The sequence below is a fragment of the Tasmannia lanceolata genome, unplaced genomic scaffold (assembly GCF_043159265.1).
Source record: "Tasmannia lanceolata isolate RefF3 unplaced genomic scaffold, GAP_Taslan_0.1 ptg000008l, whole genome shotgun sequence".
NCBI lineage: Eukaryota > Viridiplantae > Streptophyta > Magnoliopsida > Canellales > Winteraceae > Tasmannia > Tasmannia lanceolata.
The window spans coordinates 28,978,848-29,003,577 of NW_027518685.1; the positions used below are offsets into that span (position 1 = coordinate 28,978,848).

The 24,730-nt window shown below is 39.8% G+C and overlaps 1 protein-coding gene and 1 pseudogene across 5 annotated transcripts; both read right to left on the minus strand.

The window, feature by feature from the left end:
* Positions 1–1,620: 1,620 nt before the first annotated feature.
* On the minus strand, positions 1,621–2,133 carry LOC143882863 (RING-H2 finger protein ATL70 pseudogene; annotated as a pseudogene).
* A 2,516-nt stretch (positions 2,134–4,649) lies between these two features.
* LOC143885090 (protein IQ-DOMAIN 5-like) lies at positions 4,650–23,639 on the minus strand. Of its 5 annotated transcripts, XM_077389065.1 has the most exons (8): positions 23,127–23,226; positions 22,745–23,039; positions 22,285–22,402; positions 12,790–13,038; positions 11,949–12,185; positions 9,382–9,495; positions 6,165–6,648; positions 4,650–5,290 (listed from the first exon to the last, which is right to left on the minus strand). In XM_077389065.1, exons 3-8 carry the CDS (start codon positions 22,366–22,368, stop codon positions 5,136–5,138), a joined length of 1,323 nt encoding a protein of 440 aa, XP_077245180.1. In that variant the 5' UTR covers positions 22,369–22,402; positions 22,745–23,039; positions 23,127–23,226; the 3' UTR covers positions 4,650–5,135. The 5 variants fall into 5 exon arrangements, with proteins under 5 accessions (XP_077245180.1, XP_077245181.1, XP_077245182.1 ...); XM_077389066.1 differs by lacking the exons at positions 22,745–23,039; positions 23,127–23,226 and adding an exon at positions 23,620–23,639; XM_077389067.1 differs by lacking the exons at positions 22,745–23,039; positions 23,127–23,226 and adding an exon at positions 23,282–23,604 and having other exon boundaries at positions 11,958–12,185.
* Positions 23,640–24,730: the final 1,091 nt, after the last annotated feature.

Genomic DNA, 24,730 nt, shown 5'->3' on the forward strand with positions numbered 1-24,730 from the left:
GTGAAAACACCTTTTTCCACTTTGAAAAACGTTCACAATTGTCTCAAATCAAATTCTCAAAACATCACTTAATACATTCTCTCTTTTTCCACTTTCCCGCTACAAAGCTGTTGGCCAAATTTCAACTTCATTTTTGAACTATTATATGGCTAAATCGGAAAAGTCATAAACTACAAAGTTGTAGCTATGTCAATGTTGTTCGAAATGAGTACTTACACACTCATTTTGGCCATGAGGTTAGAAAGTTATGACTGTTTTAGTAAAACGAGCCTATAAGCTAAATACACACTTGTTATTTAATTTTTCTAATTAAATAAACTTATTTTCTCCCATCCAATGGAATAAACGCTCCATCCATAATATTCTATAATTCCCAAAATACCTCTAAGTTAACAATTAACTCTTTGGGTATTCCCAATGCATCATACGGTGTGTATACACCAAAGGAACTACGCAAATCTTTTTCCTCGCATCCAATGCGACGAATCTAATCCGTCCTTGCAATCTAATAAATGAGGGACCCTTATCCAAAGGATATACATGGGTCATTCGAGTTGTGAGTGAGATCGTTGCAGGGATCCGACGGTCTATCCTACAAAACCAAATGATGGGCCCCACTGCGATCCTGCTCCATAGTTAACAACTACAATCGCATTGGATCAGTGGCCTCCATCGAGATGTAACCTTGAAGATGATCGTCAAATCATCATACCCGTAATCACATCTAATATGTGCAAGTCATTTCTCTATTCATCATCTACTAACTTGGGTCCGAAGGGGGGTGGACAACTATATCCACTCGTGGTACAACTTCCAGTCAAGGAGTTAGGACTACAAATCCCTTTGCAAAATCATTTCAAAAACAAGTTTTAATAAAACATTTGATAAATCATTTATCAAATCTACTTGGCTAAGCTATTTTATAGGTCTATTGCTCTGGCCGAAATTGTAGATGATATCCCCTTAAATAGGAGCGGAGAATTCCATGTCAGGTATCCCTATTAGCCTCGTAGGTTTGTCCAAGACTCTAGTACTACCCTCTGATGACCCATAGAAGGACCATGGTTAGATAGACCAAGAATTCAGGCCGGCCCCACAGACCAGTATGACCCCTCATGTCTAAGGACATGTAAAGGATCATGTCTGGTAGAATAGCCTTACTAACTCATGTTCACATGCTACTCTAGTTGGATCATGTTCAGTGCGCGATCCTATCGTCGAACCCACTCTTCTTGCTTAGGGTCTACTACCCAAGTGACTGAGATAAGCCACTCCACGACACGTACATGTAGGCAAGACTGGTGCTGGTTGTGCACATGAGGAGATGTCCAATCTCGACCCCAACTAGGTGCAAAGAACTGTGATACCATATCTCCCTGCTCCCTAGGATTTGTGAATCCTGAGCATGGTATTTCTACTTTGCTACCTAAGGATGAGTATGTGACGAATAACAAGTACATCACGTACACATATTCAATCACATATTACCCATTAGATGTCATGAAATTAAACATTTATTAATATTAATGTGACAAAATATACAAAATGTACTGGCTTTTAGGGCACTAACTCTAACAACCCAAGCACTGGTTGGGAGACATGATCTGATTTGATGGGTCCTTATACATGGCTTGCTAATGGAACAACATCTGAAAGAGGAGTTGAGAGGGGAGGTGGGAAGGGGGAGGTGCGACAGACGGGGCATGTGGGATGGAGCCGCAACCATGCATCTACACACTTAAGATGGAATAAGTGGCCACAATCAGGCAGTAGCCGTACCATATCCGTGTCCTTGTAATCAGCGAGGCAGATGGAACAGCAAGAGGCAATGGTGTCTTTGTTTAGAAGCTTGGGTTGACAATAGAGTAGCTTGGGATATCTCAGTAGAGTGGCTTCATCGAGACCGGCTTCCACATTGGCAACCGGTTGATGAACAGGCTCACGGAGCTCCTGAGGCTGGTGCAACAGGGCCTGTGATTGAGCATGGATACAATACAAGGATGCCATGATAATGGTGGTGATGAGGAGCGTGATTCCGATGCCATACTCAAAACCTCCGATCTTGTCGGGGCTGAATAGCCTGATCTTTTCGGAGATGAATAGCCTGCCACCGGAGTTGATGGTGCTGTTCATCGCTGTGGGGGTGGGAGGCAGTGGAGGAGGATTGTGTGAGAGGTTTGATCAGCCATTTGATTTCGTTTGATTGTTATGTGAAGGTGGTTTTTGGTGAAAATGTTAAGTTTGTGGAATGTCAACTATAAGGTGAGGAATAAGCAAGGTAACACATACCTTGGGGAGAGTCGTGTGGAGGAGAGGGGATTATTTAACCCAAAGGAAAAAGAAAGCTTGAGATGGACGTGGGGAATATACTAATGAAAGTTTCTTTGTGCAAGTTTTCTATGTCAGCGGTTTTGTCTGGATCCATACTGGAAAATTCTTCGAATGCTCTTCAGATACATATTGTTTGGGTGTACGTATTTCTCTTGCACATGCCTGACGTATATGCATGCATGCGTTTCTTCTCATGCATGTATGTATGTATGTATGTATCTACAAGCTTGTCTTCTAATATGTATCTATAAGTAGTTACATGCGTAATGCCAGGAAGTAAGGAACACCCCATAATTAATAGGAACAAAAAATATTGGGAAGTGATATATGCGCCCTTTTTTATTACTTCGGACACCCAGCAGCAGTGTACGTGGCAATCAGCTCCATTGAATCCTTCTGACGTGAAGTACATCAGGCCCTCTCCAGTCATTTACACACTGCTGGGTGTCCCAAGTAATCAAAAGGGGCGGATTTATCACCACCTAAACTATTTAGTCGGCTTGAATGGTTATACCGTTTGGGTTATTACTCTTCCATTTTGAGATCATAAGGATTAGAAAATGGACGGTTCAGATCAACCGAAGGTAGGGCCCTATGTAACAGTTAGCTGTGTCCACATTACAGCAACGAAAGAGGTCACGGGCCTTATGAAGCGTTCTTCTTGTGCATACGGATTACGAATGCTTCAGTAGGGCGTGACCTCAGTTGCAATAAAATGTGGTGCCCCACTGCGGCATGGTGGATCCCACGTGATAGGAATTGCTTTGGATCTACAGCCAAAGATTGTACCAACAATCCAATCTTAACATCAAATAATCTGTAATTTTTGTCGACCTCATGTATGGTTCTCATTGAACGACAAACAATACACATTATTGGATGCTATGATAGTGTGGCCTGATAATGCCCTGTCCGTTTGGGATTATGACAACCGATTGCCACCCCAATCCGATTATTGGACCCTTTGGTCCAATAATCGGATTGGGTTGTTTATATTTCTTCCTAAAAGACAATTATTAGACCCCTCTTCTGAATCCGTTGGCTGAAAGACAACCACAGGGCTGGTGCCTGGTGGTATGTTGAGATGACCTGATCCTAGGTTGTTGATCCATCAAGCCCTGTTCAAGGATCTCCCAAGACAAGCCGTTGATTTTTACCGTCCTCCATCTTAGGGCGAATATCACTTTCCTATATGAAATTTAATTAATGATAACACCTGGTCACCTAGGGACAAACATAACATAAGTGCAGTAATGACCGCGGACAAGGCGGCCTACATGGTCTAGGTCTCATGCCCCGTGCGCCGCCCATCTGTAAGATCAAACTCCACAAAAATCAACTCTTCTGAAGAGCCCTTAAATAAACTTTATTTTACTAAGGTGTTTGGCGTAACTATTCACATTCAACAACAAATGCATATTCATTTAGGGGAAGCTTTCTTTTTCCTAATACTTTAAGCCTACTAACTGTAGTACAATTTTACCTCCAATAACCTATTACACTACACTTTAACCTGTAGTGATGCTGCATTACATATGTTCCACATGCCTCCTTTGCTGAATTCAAATTTCCGCTATCAGATTGAACAACTTCAGAGCTTGGGGATCCATCTGTCTGAGAAAGGTGTCCATTACTTGTCACTTTTGCTCTCACTTTTTCCAGTAGTATTCAGGAAGCGGCCACCACATCCCCCTTGCTCGACGCAATTTCGAACCTGGGATTTTCCCAGGGACCATTGCAGAAGGCATTTTGCGGCTGGCTGTTGCATGTGAGAGCAGCCACCTCAGGTGAATTAAATGAATAAGACAAAATCAGCTGAAAAGTGAACATGCAACATCCCACTGCGAACTTCACTGAATATCACTGAGGATAAAAGAAAGGCCGAATGCCTATTTTCTTTTACATAGTTCTTGATACAATCACGTATTTTTTCATCTTCCTGGAGACCCCTAGAATCACTTTTTGGTTGTGCGAACCAAAGGGCATGCTTACTAAACTATGTAAAAGCTACTAAATTAGAAAGAGTTCAGCTATAATCAAAGCAAGTAAGAGGAAAAATGAGAGTTCTTCAAAATAGAGTTTTATGTTTCTTTATTTTTCAACCACTTCGCATCATCTCCATCTTCATGCCCTCTCAATTCTCTCCCTCTCCCACTCCTACTCGCCCTACCCCTCTCAAACACTTGGTAAGCTAATATTCCATGAAAAAAAAATTTCATGGTTGCCCAACATGGCCTAGTCATTGTATAGGGCATGTAAAGCCTTGTAAAGCCCCCATACAATGCTATCATTTCAGAGAAGAAGAAAACAGCAAATCAGAAACACTAAACTCAACAAGAATAAGTATATAATGCACGAAGGCATTGTGTAACAGGTCAACATTACATGATTCCAATGAGCTTCATAAATTATTATTGCAGGTGGCCGGCTATCGATGCCGGTTTCTTCAAATCCTGCCACTGCGAGACGATGGCTGCAAGACAGAAGGCTTCTACAAGCATTAAGGTTGCATTAGTCAAGCTAAAGAGAAAATTTTTATACATACAAACTGAAACAGGAACCCGGACGGGTGTGGCTCTTCGGCTTAAAGTCATGGGTATGCTCTCCCCAGTGACGAGAGTTCGAATCCCCCCTGTAGTAAACCCGATGCGCGTGTTTTATGGGTGATTGCACACATCCATAGGGATTAGTCCCGCCCTAAAATGGGTTGGGGATACCCTATGTCATAAAAAAAACACTGAAACAAGACTCAACTCCTCCCCTCAGCACTGTGATTTCATAATTGAAAACTATGAATGGGTTCATCAAGTATGCAGCTCCACTCCCTGTGAAACTAGATTGGTGAGGTTCGAATCACGATATACTTCTGATTTAGTTCTATCCTTGCTGGGTTTCTGTGCATTGGGCATCCTGTTAGCTGTAGTTCGATTAGGACGCCTAACTGTTTGTATTCCCACACCTGTTCGCGATCACAACAAATTGAACAAAGCAGAGCACTGGTTATCAGAAAAACAAAGTCCCAAGAGAGTATGGACTGGTTATACACCAGTAAGCATTGCATCAAAATATAATAATACCAAACACAACAAGTAATAGAACAGGGATCACCAACTAACATAGATCAGAAACTGTAAAATATCAGTTGCTTGGGCACATTTTTACACAGCTGTATCCATAATTGCAAGATATAAGCATACGGAAGAGAAATAATAATTGAATGAAGACCAGAATATCATCAATTAATCATAAATCCATAAAACTTGAGTATCGTGTTTGTATGACAAACACTGGAAAACATACCCAAATCCATAATTGCAAAATATAAGCATGGCAGAAACACGCCCATATCCATAAATGCAAAATATAAGCATGGGGAAGATAACTAATAATCGACTGAAGACGAGAATATCACCAAGTAATCATAAATCCATAAAATTTCAGTATTGTGTTCGTGTGTGTGTTTATATCCATGGTGTATATCGTTGCAAAACACAACACAGAATAACGAACAAGTAAACAATCAAGGAACAGAAAAACAGCTCCTGTCAGAAACCCTTAAAGTTCCTGCGGCATTCTTTTTTCCTGGTTATTCTTTAGGTAGGCAAGCAGGGATTGAAGCCGCAACCTCATTCTGAACAAGCCAGAAACTCATTGTTCTGAGTTGCACACAAACCACCTTCCAACTGAGAGGCAAGTTGTTCATTTGTACACATTTGTGCGCATGTTAGAAACCCCGACATTATATTCAGATGAATTTCAGGAATGTTTCTAGAGTTATAACAGGCATCACAAAAAGTTTTAAGAAATGACTACGCCATAAAGTCCACACTCACCACTGCTAGGTAGGGACATCCGCTTCTTGGCCTGAGAATCGGGTTGCAAGGACCTCTCTTTTGGATTACTATAGGAACGGAGACCCATTCCAGAAGGTCTGCAATTGGCTTCTTCAATCGACTTCTCAAGTGATGTATTCGATTTTGTCTTTCCAGATAGTGTGGTAAACGTGGCTAGCATGTTTGCAGACTTGCCGGATGAAGAAACACTTCCATCAGAAATGGATGGAACAGTTTTCTGATTCAAGATGTTCAAATGGAGAGTAGGCTTCTTGGAGGTAGACTTGAATTGATTCTTGGCGTTGTTCTTTCCCTCCGCGTAACCATCCTCGCGGACTATTACTCCATCTCTAATGTTTATGTCGACGAACCGGTTTTCCCATGGACGAACAGCCATCCATCGCTCCAGCCAGTTCCAGCCCCAGTCGTTTCTATCTGGTTCAAACCCTGCAGGTGCTGCTGGCTGCCTTGATCCTGCCTGCCACTGGAAAGGAAAACAATGCAGCCATGGTTACTTCCAAGAAGACCACAACAAACATGAAGACCCACAACTTAGAGAGGAAAATGAAAAAGAAAAAAAAAGGGAGAGAAAACAAAAAACGGAACAGCTGAGTTAAGAGTGAAAATTTTTTGGAGGAAAATGCTAAATGGAATCACATGATGATATTTTTTTTAATCTTGTAAAATAACAGAAACGTATGGAAACATATGAAAATGATGATATTTTTTAATCTTTTAAAAAAATATGCAAATGATTAAATTTTAGGAAATGCTAGAAATAGAATAAGCACAAATACATACTTAGAAACCATCATATAAGCAAGAAAGCCATTCATAATGGCTTAATCACATTTAACACCTAGTGAAATGCATTGCCGCACATGTCTGGAACAGTAAAATCAATAATGAAGAACAATGTAATGAAGTATAAGAAAGTACAATGACCAGTCTCCCCTATAAGGACCCCCAAACTCTGTCAACACCACATAGAGTTACAAGGTATTATTGGTCCCATGCCGATCTGACATCCCATATATAAGATATTGTTACTTTGCCATGCAGTTCAATGATGTTGCCTACCAAATATCATTATCTACATTAATGAAATGAAATGAAATGCAAATAATAACATCTTTCCAATTTTCCGACCATTTGGGTCAAATTTCAAGAATTTCGGTCAAAATTTCGGAGAAATAATGACGTAAAAGGAAATCATGTAGATTTCATTTTGGTGGGGATGGAAATGGGAACATTTCGGTTGTTTTGGGGAAGTTCACATGTTTGCAACCGATGAGTACATTGCAAGATACTGGGCAATCTAGAGTCATTTCAGAAGAAGTAAAGAAAATTGCTTTAGATAATAAGCTTTGAAAGAAAATAAGAGAGTTCATTAAAGTCTTTGAGCCTTTAGTCAAAATCTTTAAAATGGGCTATATTTATGATGTCATGGATAGGGCAAAAATGCAATAACGAGAGATGTTGGATACTATAATGATTGTTGGAAAATCATTGACAAATGTAATACAACGTTGCACCACTACTTGCATGCAACTAGTAATTTACCAGGTACTAACTACTTAAAAAAACCAAAGGTGAAAAGTGCTGATAGTGTGAAACGCACCAGAGTTCAACCAGTAGTTAAGGTATTGGACTCTCAGAGCAATAGTGAAGTCAAGGCCGAATCAGCGAGTGGAAGTGCTAGAACAATCCAACCAGCCTTGATCACTTATCGATTCCGGCCTGTGTGAAGAAAGGGCTTTTATTTCCCTTCAGCTGAGCTTTAGAGCCCTATTAGTAAGCCATGTAATAGTAAGGGGTTCGATGAGATAAGAGACCTCCACTCGGACACTATGAAGGTGCGATCTAGAGCGGACAGTAAGATCATCCATTTCCACTACTCTCAATGATTCATTCCCATAAGTCCGGCGGGATAGAACTAATTGATTTCCAAATGTTGGAGTATGCTCTGTGTGTGTGTGTGTGTGTGTGTGTGGGTGGGGGGGTGGGGGGGGGGGGGGGGGTGGCGGGTTTCAGGCACCCCTCTCATGTATGTTTAATTTCTCTTACTGGTCTAGAACTCAATCGGAGAGGTTGGCCAGTCAAGATCTGTAGCAGCTAAGAGTTAGGAGGTAACTTACTAACTGCTAAAATTGTATTGTTTATAATGATTACAACATATTTCTTACAACCACCAATCCAATACAGAATTAATCACTCCAAACAACTCTAAGTAAACAAAAAAAAAACAAAATATTAACCACTTTAATAAAACTAATAATAGAGAGATATTATTTTGCATTGTTAATATTTTGTTGACCGATCATAGTTTAAAGTTGAACAAAATATGATCATTTAAAAAAAAGAAGTAAACAGAAAAATGTAGTCAAAACATTACATATCCCTATGGAGAATTTGTATATCTGATTCACAAGTGCATCACCGGACCAACCCATATGGATCGTTGATACAGCCAATATGTATCATTTCGATCTCCACCCAATATGGTAACCATTACAGATATTTTGAACCTTGATGAAGCCAAAAAAGAAGAAGGAGAAAGCAGGCGGGAATTTCTAGGCACTACGATGATGATGTTAGAAATTAGAATTGACCCTACTATGTTCGTTTTCCCAAAATTTTAGAGGTTTCATTGTTCTCATTTTTAGGGAACTATGGTAATTCTTAACAGATTTTTAAGAGATTTAATTTTGGGATTGATAAATTTGAAAAAACATTTATAGTAATTATAATAGTGCATCAATAAAAGCATTAGTATCATCATGTCCTTTTAGTTAAAAGTTAAAATCAAGGCAATTTTCAAAAATTTCATATATGTGCATATCCTACCATTTTTTTGGTAGCTAAGCTGGGATTGAACCTCCAACCTTAGAGTTGAAGAACAAAGCCTTAAGCAATTGAACTACCCTTTGTATCCTATCATTACCAATACATTAAAAATAAATAAAAAATCAGGCTCATCCACAAAGGATCTTCCATAAGTGACAAAGTTACTAAACTGTAATATGTTCCTACATTTCAGAACTGAAAGCTAAAGTATTAAAAACATGGAAACTTCTGTCTGTGAGTATGACAAAGCGACTCCTACAGTTACATACAGTTTTTCAATCATTTCAATCATAGAAATTCATTATTGAGTCAAATTCATTGAAAAAGTGAATGTGTCATATTTTACAAAAGGCTGCTATCCAAGGTTCACCTGATGAGCCAGCGCATATGCCATGGCTCTCTCGCGCTTGGCCGCGGCCTCTTGTCTCTTTAACAACTTCACTTGAATATCTTCCACAGATCCAACACCGTCACACCAACCTTCCTGAATCAGCAATCAAAGCAGACAGATTAGATTCTGGCAACACAACCAACCATACTATGACAATATGAGAAACAAAGAAACAATGAACAGAATGGGGTTTGCATAAGTCAGAATTCTACTTATGCCCATGTAACTCAGGGACTAGAAAAGATTGTAACGTTTCCTGCAAATACAAATGTACGGATGAACATTCTATATGGCTGACAAACCAAGTAGTGATAGGGATTTATTTCAAATTACACATATATGGTTGACAAACCAAGTAGTGGTAGGGATCACAGGCGCCTAAAAGTATCACTGGGAAAACACTGACGACCCACCCCAAAGTTCCAAGATTGAGGTGGCATGAAGACGGAAGAGGAGGTACATGGTTGTCATTATCATTTATGGGCCCTATTAGTATTAGGGTGTCAATATCATATAAGGGTGCCATATCATTATGGGCACTATTATCATTGGAGTAGCAATATCACTATGGGCACTATTATCATTGGATTGCCAATATCATTAATGAGGGATGCCCTTTGGACACTTAAGCTACAAAAGAGGGACCACTTAACAATTTCGTGGGACTGGGAGTGTTAAATTGTTGTTATTAGGAGTCTTTAGCTTGGTTGTAGCAGAAGACTTCAAGAGTCCTTGTAATAGTAGGTTTAGGAAGTTTATTTTTAGAAGGTTGAACAAGTCAACAGCCATGCGTCAAGTTACTATTGGTAGACTTCAAGAGTCCTTGTAATAGTAGGTTTAGGAAGTTTATTTTTAGAAGGTTGAACAAGTCAACAGCCATGCGTCAAGTTACTATTGGTAGAAATAGAAATCTTTACCTATAGTAAGTAGGATGAGAATAAGCAATTATAGGTAGAAAGTAGTGTTTTGATAGTTAGGACTCCTAATAGATACCCCCCCACCTCTCTTTTCAAAATTTCGTGGGGTTTGCCTACATATGTAATGGCCTTTTTTACACCACAGTTGAATGAAATTGAAATCCCTTTGCTTTGAGATAGGTGTAATGTCATCATGCCCTAAGGTGTGATGACTTAGATACTATGGTATGATGCCTAGGAGACCCCAGTGTGACATTAGGTTACTTTTCTTTGCTTTTTCCTTTACTTTCTTCTCCTCACATCCATCTTTCTTTTTATTCCTATAGGCCTTCAACCACAATCACCATCTCAGCCCATCTGCCAACAAAACCACTCATTTTCAACCTACAACACCCCTTAACCCCTCAACCAGCATCCCTACACACTTTCCTTTCACCTAGAGGTGCAAGTCAGGTCAATTTTGCTTTTACCTTTAAATCGGTTCGGGTTCGGATTGATTTCAATTCATTTTTAAGCAAAAGCTCGATCCGACTGACCCAAGTTGCACCCCTACTTTCACCTAACTAGAAAATCCCACAAAACCCTCACCTACGGATTACCAAGAAATCATTAAATACCCCCTAAAGCCCCGTTTTCCTGAACGGCTATGTCAGAAACCATTATCTCTCTACATCTGCACCTGTATAAACAGTCCAGCTCTTTTCCCTTACCCTTTACATAATTACAGGCCCCGGAACCAACCTAGAATCATAGTCCAGACCTGTTACAGACCTGAGAATAGTCTCAAATCCCTCTTTCATAAGTCTGTTCTAGCCAAGTATCTCTTTTAAATCCCTGCAGCCTTATAATATCATCACAGCTCATTTTTGCAAACTGCTATCATATGAGACCCATAACTAGTCCTCAATAATCCATCATAAACTCACGTGAACCTTAATATACATTCCGACCCTATTTTAGAACATTTCCCAGTGCCCATTATAATTTTCCAGCCTGAATCTTTTAACTGTCCACTTTTGCAGCCTGCAAGTCCCTAAATTCCCATACCAAAATTTACCCAAGCCTGTATCCTTCATCCCTTTTTTACCTAATTACACAGTTTTGAGCCTAATCTTAGAGAAATTTTGTCATCAGTTGGTTGTCCTATATCAATTGGCATCAGAGCTATATGAATAGTGATCTTTCAATCCCCATCATACATCAAGTAGCCTGTTTTCTTCTAAATTAACCAAATCAAAGGTAATCAAAACATCCGTATCAAGATCACTCACTAATAAATGCCAGCTTAGAAATATTCTAAGTTTCCATCAAATAGATGAAGCTAAAGAGAGCTTACAGGAAAGTAGATTTAAAATATATTGGATGTTTTCTGAACTTCTTAAACGGTAAAAGGAAGCAGTTATATGAGAATAATTCACAAATAAATGCATTAGTGCTGACATGCAATACTAAAAAGGTAATGACTATAAGAACTTTTATGATAATTCTTAGCATTTTCAACCAAGTGTGACCATGGTTGACCCCAGTATAACATGAAATCATTGCCATCATCAGGAAAAAGCCACAGCCACAGGTAATTTGATTGTATCCCATAATGCCAATTGCATTTCAGCAGTTCAGTTGCCTAACCTGCTTTACCTCCGTCTCTCGAACATGGGCCTCATGTACAAGTTGTTGCCGAAGATTTTGCTGCACCAACTGAGTCTCCAGTGCCATGCGAACACGCCTCGCTCTAACACGGGCCTGAACTCTCACCAAAGCTTGCATGCATCGAAGTGTTATTGCAGCTTGTTTTCTTACAGCATGGCCCCTTACAATGGCCTGAAGTCGCACCAATCCTTTCAAAGCTCGCAGAGCTCGCCTCGCCTGACACATAAAAACAAACCTTCATAGCACATTTTAATATGAACATAACGGCAATAGTCAACAACCAAAACGTTAACATATATTCACGCAAATTCTACATTAACTTAAGGGTACGCTTGCGTCTTTGCTTTTTCATGAGATTCCCTGTTTTTCTGAAATAATTAAGATTCACATATTAGTTTTTAGAAAATGACAATTTGTTAAAGAATCCCAAGCTGTTTAGGGTTTTGATCACTACCAAACTATTTACCCCATTTTATTTAAAGAGAGCCAGATTACAGTGAGAAAATCAAGGTATGAAACCATAAGTATAAGCTCACACCTACCATAAGTATAAGCTCAAACCCAAACGCTAAAAAAATTAGCATAGATTTTAAAGTGTAAAAAAGAATAAAGAAAAAGTTGTGTCAACCAGCATAAAACAACCATAATTAATTTCATGCTGATCTAGATGGTAAACGACTTGAAATAACAACTCAAAATAGTGGCTAAATAGAAACTCTGCTTCTATTGCTAAAATCTTCAATAAGGTATCGTATTGTGACACAATTATAGAAATACCAAGTCGACTGGCTATTAAAGGTGATGAAAAATGCATTCATACCAGAAACGCTCGAAAAGCGGTTTGGATGTGTGTGGCAGCACATTCCTCTTTCAAATTCTGTCCAGTACGAGCAGGAATCTGTACAGGGATCCAGGTAGTAGGAGAGGTTCCCGTGTTTGAGATTGGTCTGTTATTAGCATCTCCTGTTAGTGAAGTAGCATTTTGAGCAAGCTCATCTTCAAGAACAGCACTATCAATCTCAACAGAGTGCTTTCTCCGGTGCCAAAACCGACTAGTAGCGACAGATTTCTGCAATATTTCAAGAACATTTAGTAAGCCTGAAAAGATTAAGAGATGTGGAAAACCATAGATGATAGAATCTTGCAGTATTACCTGATAAATATAAATAAATTAGGAACGGACTCCATCAAATCATTATTCATGAGTCAGTTAAGAAGAACAAGCAATAGTGTAGATGTGACTTAAAAAACCATAGTCTGCTAGGGATTCTCACTACAGAACATAGAAATTTCAAAATCAATTGTCCACTTATATTTTCAATAAAGCGGTGTGAAAATAGAAGGCAAATACGGTTTTATCACTGTGGAAATGAAAAATCTATCAAAAGAGAAGTGAATTCCACATGGCACAACCAATATCTTTCACCCTTTGGTAAAGAGTCCTTGTAGGTGTAAATCTTTTTAAATTATTTAGCTGGATTATCTTAAATAAATCCTTCATAAATTAGGAAAGGTTTTAAGATCTTAGGTTCTTTCTGCATAGATAAGTAAAGAGAGTCCCCTTTGAATCGGAAACTTAATACTCAATTCCTTATGATCATAGCGTAAAGAATCCTTCTTCATTAGGAAAGTCAATTACTAAACTCTGTTTGGCTGCTCAAAGGTGGCTGGGAGATTAGTAGAAGAAGTCAAAGGGAAGTAGACAAGCATGGAAGATGGGAAGAAGAATAGTGGAAGAATGGTAAGTAGTATTTGGTTGCGTGGCAATCCTCGAGAAGATTAGTGGAAGATGTAGGGGTGTCATTACCAAAATAGAGAGTGGAAGAGAGAGAGAGAGAGAGAGAGAGAGAGAGAGAGAGAGAGAGAGAGAGAAAAGAGAATAAGACGATTTTTCTCCTCTTCTTCCACCAAAATGGTGAAAGATGGGGAGAAGATTAGAGGGAACATTTCTGCCACATAGGCGCCATGTAGGAAAAAACACAATTATGATGTCTGGAAGATGCCTGGGAGTCAAAGGGAGTTTCAACGCAAAATGGCAACCAAACATTCGTTGGGTAGATGAGTGGAAGATGAAACACCGATGATTTCCTTGCTTTGAGCAACCAAACAGGGCATAAAGCTTTTAAAGAACTCTCGTTGACTGGGAGATGTAAAAAAGAGACCTACTTCAACATTTCATTGGGCTTGGTTGTTTAGCCCATTAAATTGGACATCTATGTTGATAAGTCATAACTCTAGGCTTGGCAGTCACCCTGGGCTCCTGATTGCCATGCTCACTTTTCCAGTCTGTCTATTGTTAAACAAGCTTCCCCAAGCCAGTCAACAGTTAGATTAACTTTGATTAGGAACCACCATTTGTTTACATGCATGAAAACATAAGAAAATGTGTTGGATTGTTGGACCTCGAAGTGACAAACCAAGGCCCAAGAAGATCTTAAAGGCGATGACTTCCTTCAACCTCCATCCATGGTCACGAGTCAACAAGAATATTTCAGGCGAGAAGCACTTCATGCCAATGAGTATTCTGAACTTCGAGGGCCCACCCACAAGAGTTCCTTGAGACCTGTGAAGCCCCACAATGTTGAAAAGCCACATGCATCCAGCATATGATGATGCTTCCGCAGTAAGAAGATCATGTCCCTCGGCTACGGCTTCAGCAATTGCACCCATCATATGTAGATCAAGTACCTACCCTGTTTTGGGGGTTTGTGTACCATTTGATATGTTTGTTGCAATCACCATTGTAATCTAAGGTCCCATATTGTCCATGTTATGTTAACTTTTTTCTGCCTATGTTGTCGTTGGAAACTTGGAATTCGACTTACATGTCTTGCGGATGCCCAAAGCTCAGGTACATTCAAACACCGTAACATTTGGAACACACAATAAGACCGCTGGATATTTCTCGCCTTCTCATAACAAACATCTGTTGGTGAAATCATTATTGATACCCATTTGAAGTGCCTCCATGTCATATATACTCATTGTCATTCATTCTCACACTAACCACTTGTCCTTTCTTTAGTGGAGCACGGGGCTTTTAAAGGCTTCTAAGTGCTTGCTAAGCCTAGTTGAGGCCTAGGGAAGCAGGCCTGGAAACAGATAGGCTGGAAAACTGAGCCTAGAAAGGGGGCCCAAAGTGAATGGTAGGCCTAGAGTAAATAAAGTCACAAGCAAACTGTTGTAAAATCTGTTTTGGAGATGGGAGAAATAGAGTAGAGAGGAGATGCTTCAAGGCGCGATGTCGCTTTCCTTAAGACAATATTCGCCCCCACCAATTAGTGTGCAAGGGGTACCACGAATATGCCTCCAAGATACAATGAAGCCTGGTGTTATCACCACCAAGATATTTGTTGACGTTTTGCACCAAACGGAAACAGACCCAAGAATCACCTTTAGAATGGAACAAGTATTTGAGACCCCTAGTTACTGTTTCTGCAGAAAACAGTACACTAGAATTGTTTCTGGAATAAAATTGTAAACAGTAATTGTAAAGGCTTTTTGATGAGAGTTTAAGGCTCTTGAATTTGTAAAAATCAAGTCACACAAAGTGGATTCCGAATTCTCTTTGCAATGGTGAGATTCTGCTCTTTTTATAGAGCTACTGGTGTCTTTTCTGTTGAAAACACACCCCTACAGGGCACCTCTTTAGAGCGGGCTTGATTCTGGCCGTTAGATCGCGCCCATCCGCGACTCTGCGGTCCAGATCAATCCTGGATTGACCATTGGGTTGTGTAAAAACCCTTTCAACCCCGTAACCACTAGATCAACCATCCACGGTGCGGATCGCACCCCTGGATGTCATGACCGTTGGGACAATGAGACACGATCTAACGGTCATCATCGCACCCGATCATCACTAGCCGTTATCACAATCCGACAAACCAGATTGCACCCGCTTCTACACTAGCCGTTGGAGCACTTTAGGCCCGCTGGGCCAACCGTTGGGTCCGAACTGAAAGCCCAACCCAACGAACCATTAGGTCCATTGACTTGACCGATCCAACATGATCTGGATCCAATGGCCCAGATTAAATCTGGAAAAATGAAAGGCTCCAATCGCTCCTCGCTACGATGCGAAGTGCAAAGTGCGCCTAAAAAAGCGCCAATAAAGCCCATTGCCCACGCCGCGCGCGCGTGTGCGAACGGTGCGTTGCACCGTCCCGCGGGTCCACCCAATGGCTAAAGCCCATTGTTTATTTAAAACAATAAAGAGAAGAGGGAAAAGCTATTTAAGCTCTTCTCCAACTTTTCTCCAATCCGATGTGGAACTATCTTTCAAAAGCAACTTCTCAAAAAGCAACCCCTTTTTACCAAATAAAAGCATTTTGTTCATAAAATACTTGAAAAACAACTTTGTTTTGAAAATTACACTAACAATCCCCCACCATTTTCAAAATCAAAAGTATTATCTCATTATACTTGGAATTCTCATGCATAATTGAAGGTATCTTACGATTTGAACCTTCACTTAGTGAGAACATATCAAAGTTGACAAGAACGGCATAGTAGACGTGTCTTTGAACTAGCGATTTTATATAGCCAACCGGATACGTTTCACACATAAGAAATTCATTTCCTCAGGTAATTCTAATTAGCCGACACGTGAACTGGCCTTGTGTCTATATCTCGGTTTCATGAGTGCTCTAGAAACTAGCCCAGTCTCATAGAAGGCGGCACCACCTTCACACTCACATAGGTAGGCTCAAGAGTGCCCCTGTAACTGTAGCACCCTAACAATTATGTTACAAGCCTATTAAGAGCCCACTGTTCAACCTCCTCCGTTACTCATTACAGGTACCAAGCACTTTACCTTGGGATCTTATTTATATAGTGCTTGCAACCACTCCAGATGATGTACTTGGGCTCATTGAACTCAAGACTTGATGTCTCTTCAAGTGTTGAGTCGAGTTTCCATCATTGGTGGTCATATATTACTGGCTTAAGACACATCCCTATTGATGTCTTAAACACCATATCTCTTGCAAGACCTTTTGTTAATGGATCAGCCAGATTCTGGCTTGATCTCACATCTACTTTTATCTTCTTCTTGAAGATCCACTTGCAAGAGATATGGTGTTTAAGACATCAATAGGGATGGGTCTTAAGCCAGTAATATATGACCACCAATGATGGAAACTCGACTCAACACTTGAAGAGACATCAAGTCTTGAGTTCAATGAGCCCAAGTACATCATCTGGAGTGGTTGCAAGCACTATATAAATAAGATCCCAAGGTAAAGTGCTTAGTACCTGTAATGAGTAACGGAGGAGGTTGAGCAGTGGGCTCTTAATAGGCTTGTAACATAATTGTTAGGGTGCTACAGTTACAGGGGCACTCTTGAGCCTACCTATGTGAGTGTGAAGGTGGTGCCGCCTTCTATGAGACTGGGATAGTTTCTAGAGCACTCATGAAACCGAGATACAGACACAAGGCCAGTTCACGTGTCGGCTAATTAGAATCACCTGAGGAAATGAATTTCTTATGTGTGAAACGTATCCGGTTGGCTATATAGAATCGCTAGTTCAAAGACACGTCTACTATGCCGTTCTTGTCAACTTTGATATGTTCTCACTAAGTGAAGGTTCAAATCGTAAGATACCTTCAATTATGCATGAGAATTCCAAGTATAATGAGATAATACTTTTGATTTTGAAAATGGTGGGGGATTGTTAGTGTAATTTTCAAAACAAAGTTGTTTTTCAAGTATTTTATGAACAAAATGCTTTTATTTGGTAAAAAGGGGTTGCTTTTTGAGAAGTTGCTTTTGAAAGATAGTTCCACATCGGATTGGAGAAAAGTTGGAGAAGAGCTTAAATAGCTTTTCCCTCTTCTCTTTATTGTTTTAAATAAACAATGGGCTTTAGCCATTGGGTGGACCCGCGGGACGGTGCAACGCACCGTTCGCACACGCGCACGCGGCGTGGGCAATGGGCTTTATTGGCGCTTTTTTAGGCGCACTTTGCACTTCGCATCGTAGCGAGGAGCGATTGGAGCCTTTCATTTTTCCAGATTTAATCTGGGCCATTGGATCCAGATCATGTTGGATCGGTCAAGTCAATGGACCTAATGGTTCGTTGGGTTGGGCTTTCAGTTCGGACCCAACGGTTGGCCCAGCGGGCCTAAAGTGCTCCAACGGCTAGTGTAGAAGCGGGTGCAATCTGGTTTGTCGGATTGTGATAACGGCTAGTGATGATCGGGTGCGATGATGACCGTTAGATCGTGTCTCATTGTCCCAACGGTCATGACATCCAGGGGTGCGATCCGCACCGTGGATGGTTGATCTAGTGGTTACGGGGTTGAAAGGGTTTTTACACAACCCAATGGTCAATCCAGGATTGATCTGGACCGCAGAGTCGCGGATGGGCGCGATCTAACGGCCAGAATCAAGCCCGCTCTAAAGAGATGCCCTGTAGGGGTGTGTTTTCAACAGAAAAGACACCAGTAGCTCTATAAAAAGAGCAGAATCTCACCATTGCAAAGAGAATTCGGAATCCACTTTGTGTGACTTGATTTTTACAAATTCAAGAGCCTTAAACTCTCATCAAAAAGCCTTTACAATTACTGTTTACAATTTTATTCCAGAAACAATTCTAGTGTACTGTTTTCTGCAGAAACAGTAACTAGGGGTCTCAAATACCTGTTCCATTCTAAAGGTGATTCTTGGATCTGTTTCCGTTTGGTGCAAAACGTCAACAGATATCTTGGTGGTGATAACACCAGGCTTCATTGTATCTTGGAGGCATATTCGTGGTACCCCTTGCACACTAACTGGTGGGGGCGAATATTGTCTTAAGGAAAGCGACATCGCGCCTTGAAGCATCTCCTCTCTACTCTATTTCTCCCATCTCCAAAACAGATTTTACAACTAAGACAATATTCTTTGGAGTTCTTCATGGCGCAATCGATGAAGCAGATGACCCAAGATTTTGTGAAATTGGAGCGCTTCAACAAGGGTAACTTCAAGAGATGGCAAAAGAAGGTTCACTTCATTTTGACCACCCTCAAAGTGGTGTATGTTCTTACTTCACCAAAACCGGCAGAAGTTGAAAACGAGACACTTGCCCAAGCCCGTAGAAGGAGGAAGTGGGAACAAGACGATTATCTGTGCAAATGACACATCCTCAATGCTATGACCGACGAACTGTTTGACATCTACCATAGCATGGGTTCGGCGGGAGCACTTTGGACGGCTTTGGAGGCAAAGTACTTATCGGAAAATGCCGGCGCCAAAAAGTTTGTAGTAAGTCATTTTTTAAATTATAAGATGACTGATGATAAGTTGGTAGTGGATCAAGTCCATGAGATCCAACATATCATTAGCCAAGTTCATCAACAAGGGGTAAACCTTGATGACACAATCATCATACCCTCTATCATTGACAAATTACCACCATCTTGGAAAGACTTTAGAAAAAGTCTTAAACATAAAAAGGAGGAAATGACACTCGAAGATTTGATTCAAACCCTCCAAGTTGAGGAAGAATCAAGGCTTCGAGATAACAAAGATGATGTTATAAATCAATCCTCTAAAGTCCATATGGTGGAAGTTGCCAATGTAACAAATACAAACCCTCCTACTCAACCTTGGAAAGGTAAACGGAAGAGGAAAATGCATCAAAATGGCAAGGGTTCTGATAAGAACAAGAAGCTCAAAGGCGCTTGTTTCCAGTGTGGCAAAATGGGCCACTACAAAAAGGAGTGTCAATATAGAAAATCGAACACTCAAGGAAACAAGGATGGAAACAAAGAAAAATTTGTTGCCATGATATCCGAGGCAAATTTCCTCGAAGGTGAAGATGCATGGTGGATTGACTCGGGTGCTACAAAGAATGTTTGCAAGGACAGAAGCGCATTCTCGACTTATATACCGGTCGAAGATGGGAGTGTTCTCTACATGGGAAACTCTTCAACTGCTGAAGTCAAAGGCAAAGGAAAAGTGGATCTCGAATTCACTTCCGGCAAAATCCTCACTCTTACCGATGTGTATCATGTACCGGAAGTTAGAAGAAATCTTGTATCCGGTAGCCTTCTTAACAAGAATGGCTTTAAACTTGTATTTGAATCAAATAAGTTTGTACTTTCCAAAGGTGGAACATTTGTAGAGAAGGGGTACATGTATGAGGGGATGTTTAAGATGAATCTTAATAAAGTAAATGTTTCTGTTTATATGCTTGATTCTATTTCATTATGGCATGATAGATTAGGACATGTTAACTTTAGGAAAATGCATGACATGGTAAAGTTAGAATTGATTCCTAAATATGATAGATAAGTGCAAAATCTGCATGCAAACCAAGATAGTCACTAAACCCTTTCCTAGTGTAGAAAGATCTACATCTTTACTTCAATTAATCCATAGTGATGTATGTGATTTGCATGGTACTCCTACTAGAGGGGGTAAAAAGTATTTTGTCACTTTTATTGATGATTTTTCAAAATTCTGTTATGTTTATTTAATAGGCCATAAAGATGAAGTCTTACACAGATTTAAGGCCTATAAATCTGAAGTAGAAATCCAATGTGAGTCTAAGATCAAGTGTCTTAGATCCGATAGGGGAGGGGAATATCAATTTCCTGATTTCTGTGAAAATGAAGGAATAATCCATGAATTTTCCGCTCCTTATACACCACAACAGAATGGTGTTGCGGAAAGAAAGAATAGGACTATAATGGAAATGGTTAATTCCATGTTAGTCAATTCTGGATTAAACAAGGGTTTTTGGGGTGAAGCCTTGTTAACGGCTTGTCACATCCTAAATAGGATACCTAATAAGAAAATCCATGTAACCCCCTATGAACTTTGGAAAAAGAGGAAACCTAACTTAGGATATCTTAAAGTTTGGGGTTGTAGGGCCATTGTCCAAGTACCCAAACCTAAGAAAAGGAAGTTAGGAGAAAGATGCATTGAATGCATATTCTTAGGATATGCAAATCATAGCAAAGCTTATAAGTTCTTGGTAATAGAACCGAATGACCTAGTAGAGATAAATACCCTTATTGAATCTAGGGATGCAACCTTCTTTGAGAATAGGTTCTCTTCTATTCCTAAACTATTGGATTCTAACTCACCTTTAGAATCTTCTTTAGAACTTCAAAAGGAAAGTAATGATGAACCTATAGAAATTAGAAGAAGTAAAAGAGAAAGAAAAGATAAAATCTTTGGTCCTGACTTTGTAGTATACTTAGTTGAAGGATCAAGAGATCAAATCTTTGAATCTAATATGTTAAGTCTAAATATAGAGACTGATCCAAAGACCTATGAAGAAGCCATTAAATCTCAAGATGCTGCCTTTTGGAAAGAGGCCATCAATGATGAAATGGATTCTATCATGGGTAATAAAACCTGGAAATTTGTTGATTTAACTCCTGGATCAAAACCCATAGGTTGTAAGTGGATCTTCAAGAAGAAGATAAAAGTAGATGGAACCATAGAAAAATTTAAGGCAAGGTTGGTTGCCAAAGGCTTTACTCAAAAAGCCGGTATAGACTATTTTGATACTTATGCCCCAGTTGCTAGAATCTCCACCATTAGAGTTCTTATTGCTCTTTCATCTATATACAAGTTTCACATTCACCAAATGGATGTTAAAACAGATTTTACAACACAAACAACAGAAAAGGCCTAATGTGCTGAAAAAGTTATTCAATCTCTAAAGGATCACCTCAATGAAGAGTTGATGATCTGAAACCTGCCTATATGAAATAAATATAAAAGCACACAAAATGTGAAATAAAAGAAAATGAAAATTTATATTGCAAGCTGGCCCATTGTGCTGAAAAAGTTATAATTTATAGAACCAAACCCAAATCAACTCTCTGTAGATTATCTACACAATAGATCATCCCAATAAATGTGATCACGATCAGAGTATGCATAAATTATGGAATGGGCATTCAGAAACCAAAGGGACAAAAGATAAATGTGAGAGAATCATGTAACAGGTCTGTTTGAAACAAGCTTCACTGAAAAGTGATATTTATGACATTTACCTTATCTCCTGCTAGATTCAGCAACTAGCTCTGTAGGCCTTATTAGCCAGGAAACATGCTAAGTGCAGACCACATCTTATGGCCTCAAATAACATGCCCAGATCAGTAGACTGAAAGGTATAGGTATAAGTTCAAGAAATTGATTAATTGTAAAGGAGTTGGAGCTACAATCCCGATCCATTTTCTTTTCAAAAAAAAAAAAAACATAAAAATAGAAATGCATCAAATTGCAGAACTTCTCAAAAGCAACATAAGCAGAATATACACAATAGCAGCTCAATTCTATTTGAAAAGAAAAACGTTAACAATGTTGTCACCTACATTCTCATCCTTTTCTGATGGTTTTGCCTTATCCGTCTTCCTTAAGCCAACCAATGTTTTAAACCACTTCCCGGAAACACCCATAATGCCAGTCACTTCAGCTACAGAAAATCAACACCTGTCATCGGATAAGCTCCAACAAATCAGAACAGAACTGTACCAACCAATCCTAATCTACGATAAGCAACAAACCTTATAGTAACAACGATAGCTTACAATGGCCACATGGAATCATGACTAAACAGGGAAAAGCTGCATGCTAGAGCAAGTGGAAAATGAAGAAAAGCAAGGTCCAAAACAGAATCCAAAAACTATTAAGCTATATGACAATCTACAACTAAGACGCTTAGATCACCAAAACTAATGAGAAAGCATTCAATGAATAAAAATGGTTGTGGCAAATGCAACTCGCATGCATCATTGGAGCAATTTTATTTTAACCAGCAACAAAGTCATTCACCTTTCACGCTTGTAACAAATGAGTAATTACATGCCACAAGGTAGAGTGTTAACTTTCATCATCTTTAGTAGCATATTGTATGAAGCCAAACTCTTCTTCTTCATCAAAGACTCCAACCTCCATTTCAACATGTTGAGATTGATTCCCAACTGATTTCCATGAAAACGATCCCCCTTTTTTTCATTCCCGGTTTGGTTGGGGCTTGAGTGCCACCTTGGACACCTTACGATTGATGGGTGGAATTATCTAAAGGATCTCCGGCCTCGCAAGAGCAGAATCTCGTGTATAATTCAATCTATTTGTCCCGTCAAAGTATCTTATTTAGTTGTCATGTCAAGGCATTAACAATTTTCAAAACAAAGATTGAAGTTAGCTTCCGCACCAGCGTTTATGCGCAACCGTCCAAATTCAACCATCAAACAGATGGTTAGGAGTTAGGATCATCAATGTTGCCACACTACCATAGAATTGCATTATCTGAAAATATAAGTGGATACAGAAAAACTGGAAAAACCAACAAAACCCAAAAACACCTACCCAAATCGCAACCATAGAATTTGTAGTTTAGATATTTGACATGTGTGGAGAGAGAGGATTCAGAAACCCTAACTGAGCTGGATAGAGAGCGGAAGGTAAATAAGGTGAAAGAGAAGGCTGTTTATGAATGAGAATGAGAATGAGAGGAGAACGTCTCTACAAATCCCTGTTATATTCTGGGTTAGTTGAGAGAAATCCGCATATTGGCAATCCCTGAATAAGACCCATTTTTTTTCTAGTTTATTGTGTTTGCGTATTTTAAATTTTAAAATAATAATGAATATAGAGCAAGACAAGAGAATGCAACAAAATGACGGTAAAGGGGGTCTGGCACTAACATGCGCCTGAACTTAACGAAGCCAGAGGGAAAATATGCAGAGAGAGAGAGAGAGAGGCGGAGGGGGGGGGTGCCAATATCAAAACACTCCCATTGACTGATTGGAGGAGTATTGTCTCCTCTTTGTCGTATTTGGAATGGTAAGTAATGAAAGGGGCAATGATAAATTCGCACCACCTGTGGGATATACGCACCCATGAAAGGAAGGTACGTGGCAGACTTTAACGCTTTTTTACGTTTAAAGGGGTGTTAATTATCCTACAGTGGGTGCGAATTTATCAGTCGCCCTGATGAAAATGCCATTGCCCAATTGAAAAAACGTTCTACGCATGCTCCCTCATAATTAGGTGCTGGACCACCGCCCTCTACTATAGCCTTCGCACGCCTAGGTACATTTATTTCACATGTGGGACACACCATAACAAAGTGGAATGCACCCTATTAAAACTCATGTTTATGACTACATTTTTACACCAATAGGGGTAGCCTAGGGAAGAAAATGGGGCGAATTTATCATTTCCCAAATAAAAAATCATCAAATTTTCCATGGAAACCGTAGAAAGTCCCACTCTCTAGTCCCTTTGGTTGCCTTCTCTCGTTGAAAAGGAAAGTGAAAAAGGGTGAAATTAACTGGTCACCATTTTGTTTTTGGGGAGTGATATTTACGCCCATTTTGATCACTAGGGACACCCAGCGCCAGTGTATTAATGACTAAAAGGGGGCTAATGTACTTGACTTCAGAAAAATCCAGTGGGTTTGATTGCCCCGTACACTGGCGCTGAGTGTCCCTGGTAATCAAAAGGGGCGTAAATATCACTTCCCTTTGTTTTTTTATGTTCACGATCATCATTTACAACAAAAAAATGATCACCATTTCACGCCTTTCCTCGGTGGGAAGGAATGTGAAAAGAAAAAAAAGCCACCGAGAGAAGACAACCAAACAGTGCATGAGGAGTTAGGATTATGTGTTCACCATTGGACCCACAAAAAATGATCACCATATAACCATGTGAAGTCAAGACATGCATGTGTTTGCTGCATTAGCCATGCATTTGGTATCTTAGGATGTGAAGTTTAGTTTTCACAGCCTGTTGGAGTGTCCTAGTTGTATG

What these genes read in the sequence shown, in the direction of transcription:
- LOC143885090 (XM_077389066.1), bottom strand. Translation starts at nt 22,368, where the DNA reads ATGGGTGTTTCCGGGAAGTGGTTTAAAACATTGGTTGGCTTAAGGAAG. An exon ending in CATATGCGCTGGCTCATCAG is followed by an intron (nt 6,649 to 9,381) that starts GTGAACCTTGGA and finishes TTTCCTTTCCAG; the next exon opens with TGGCAGGCAGGATCAAGGCA. An exon ending in GATGTCCCTACCTAGCAGTG is followed by an intron (nt 5,291 to 6,164) that starts GTGAGTGTGGAC and finishes GATCGCGAACAG; the next exon opens with GTGTGGGAATACAAACAGTT.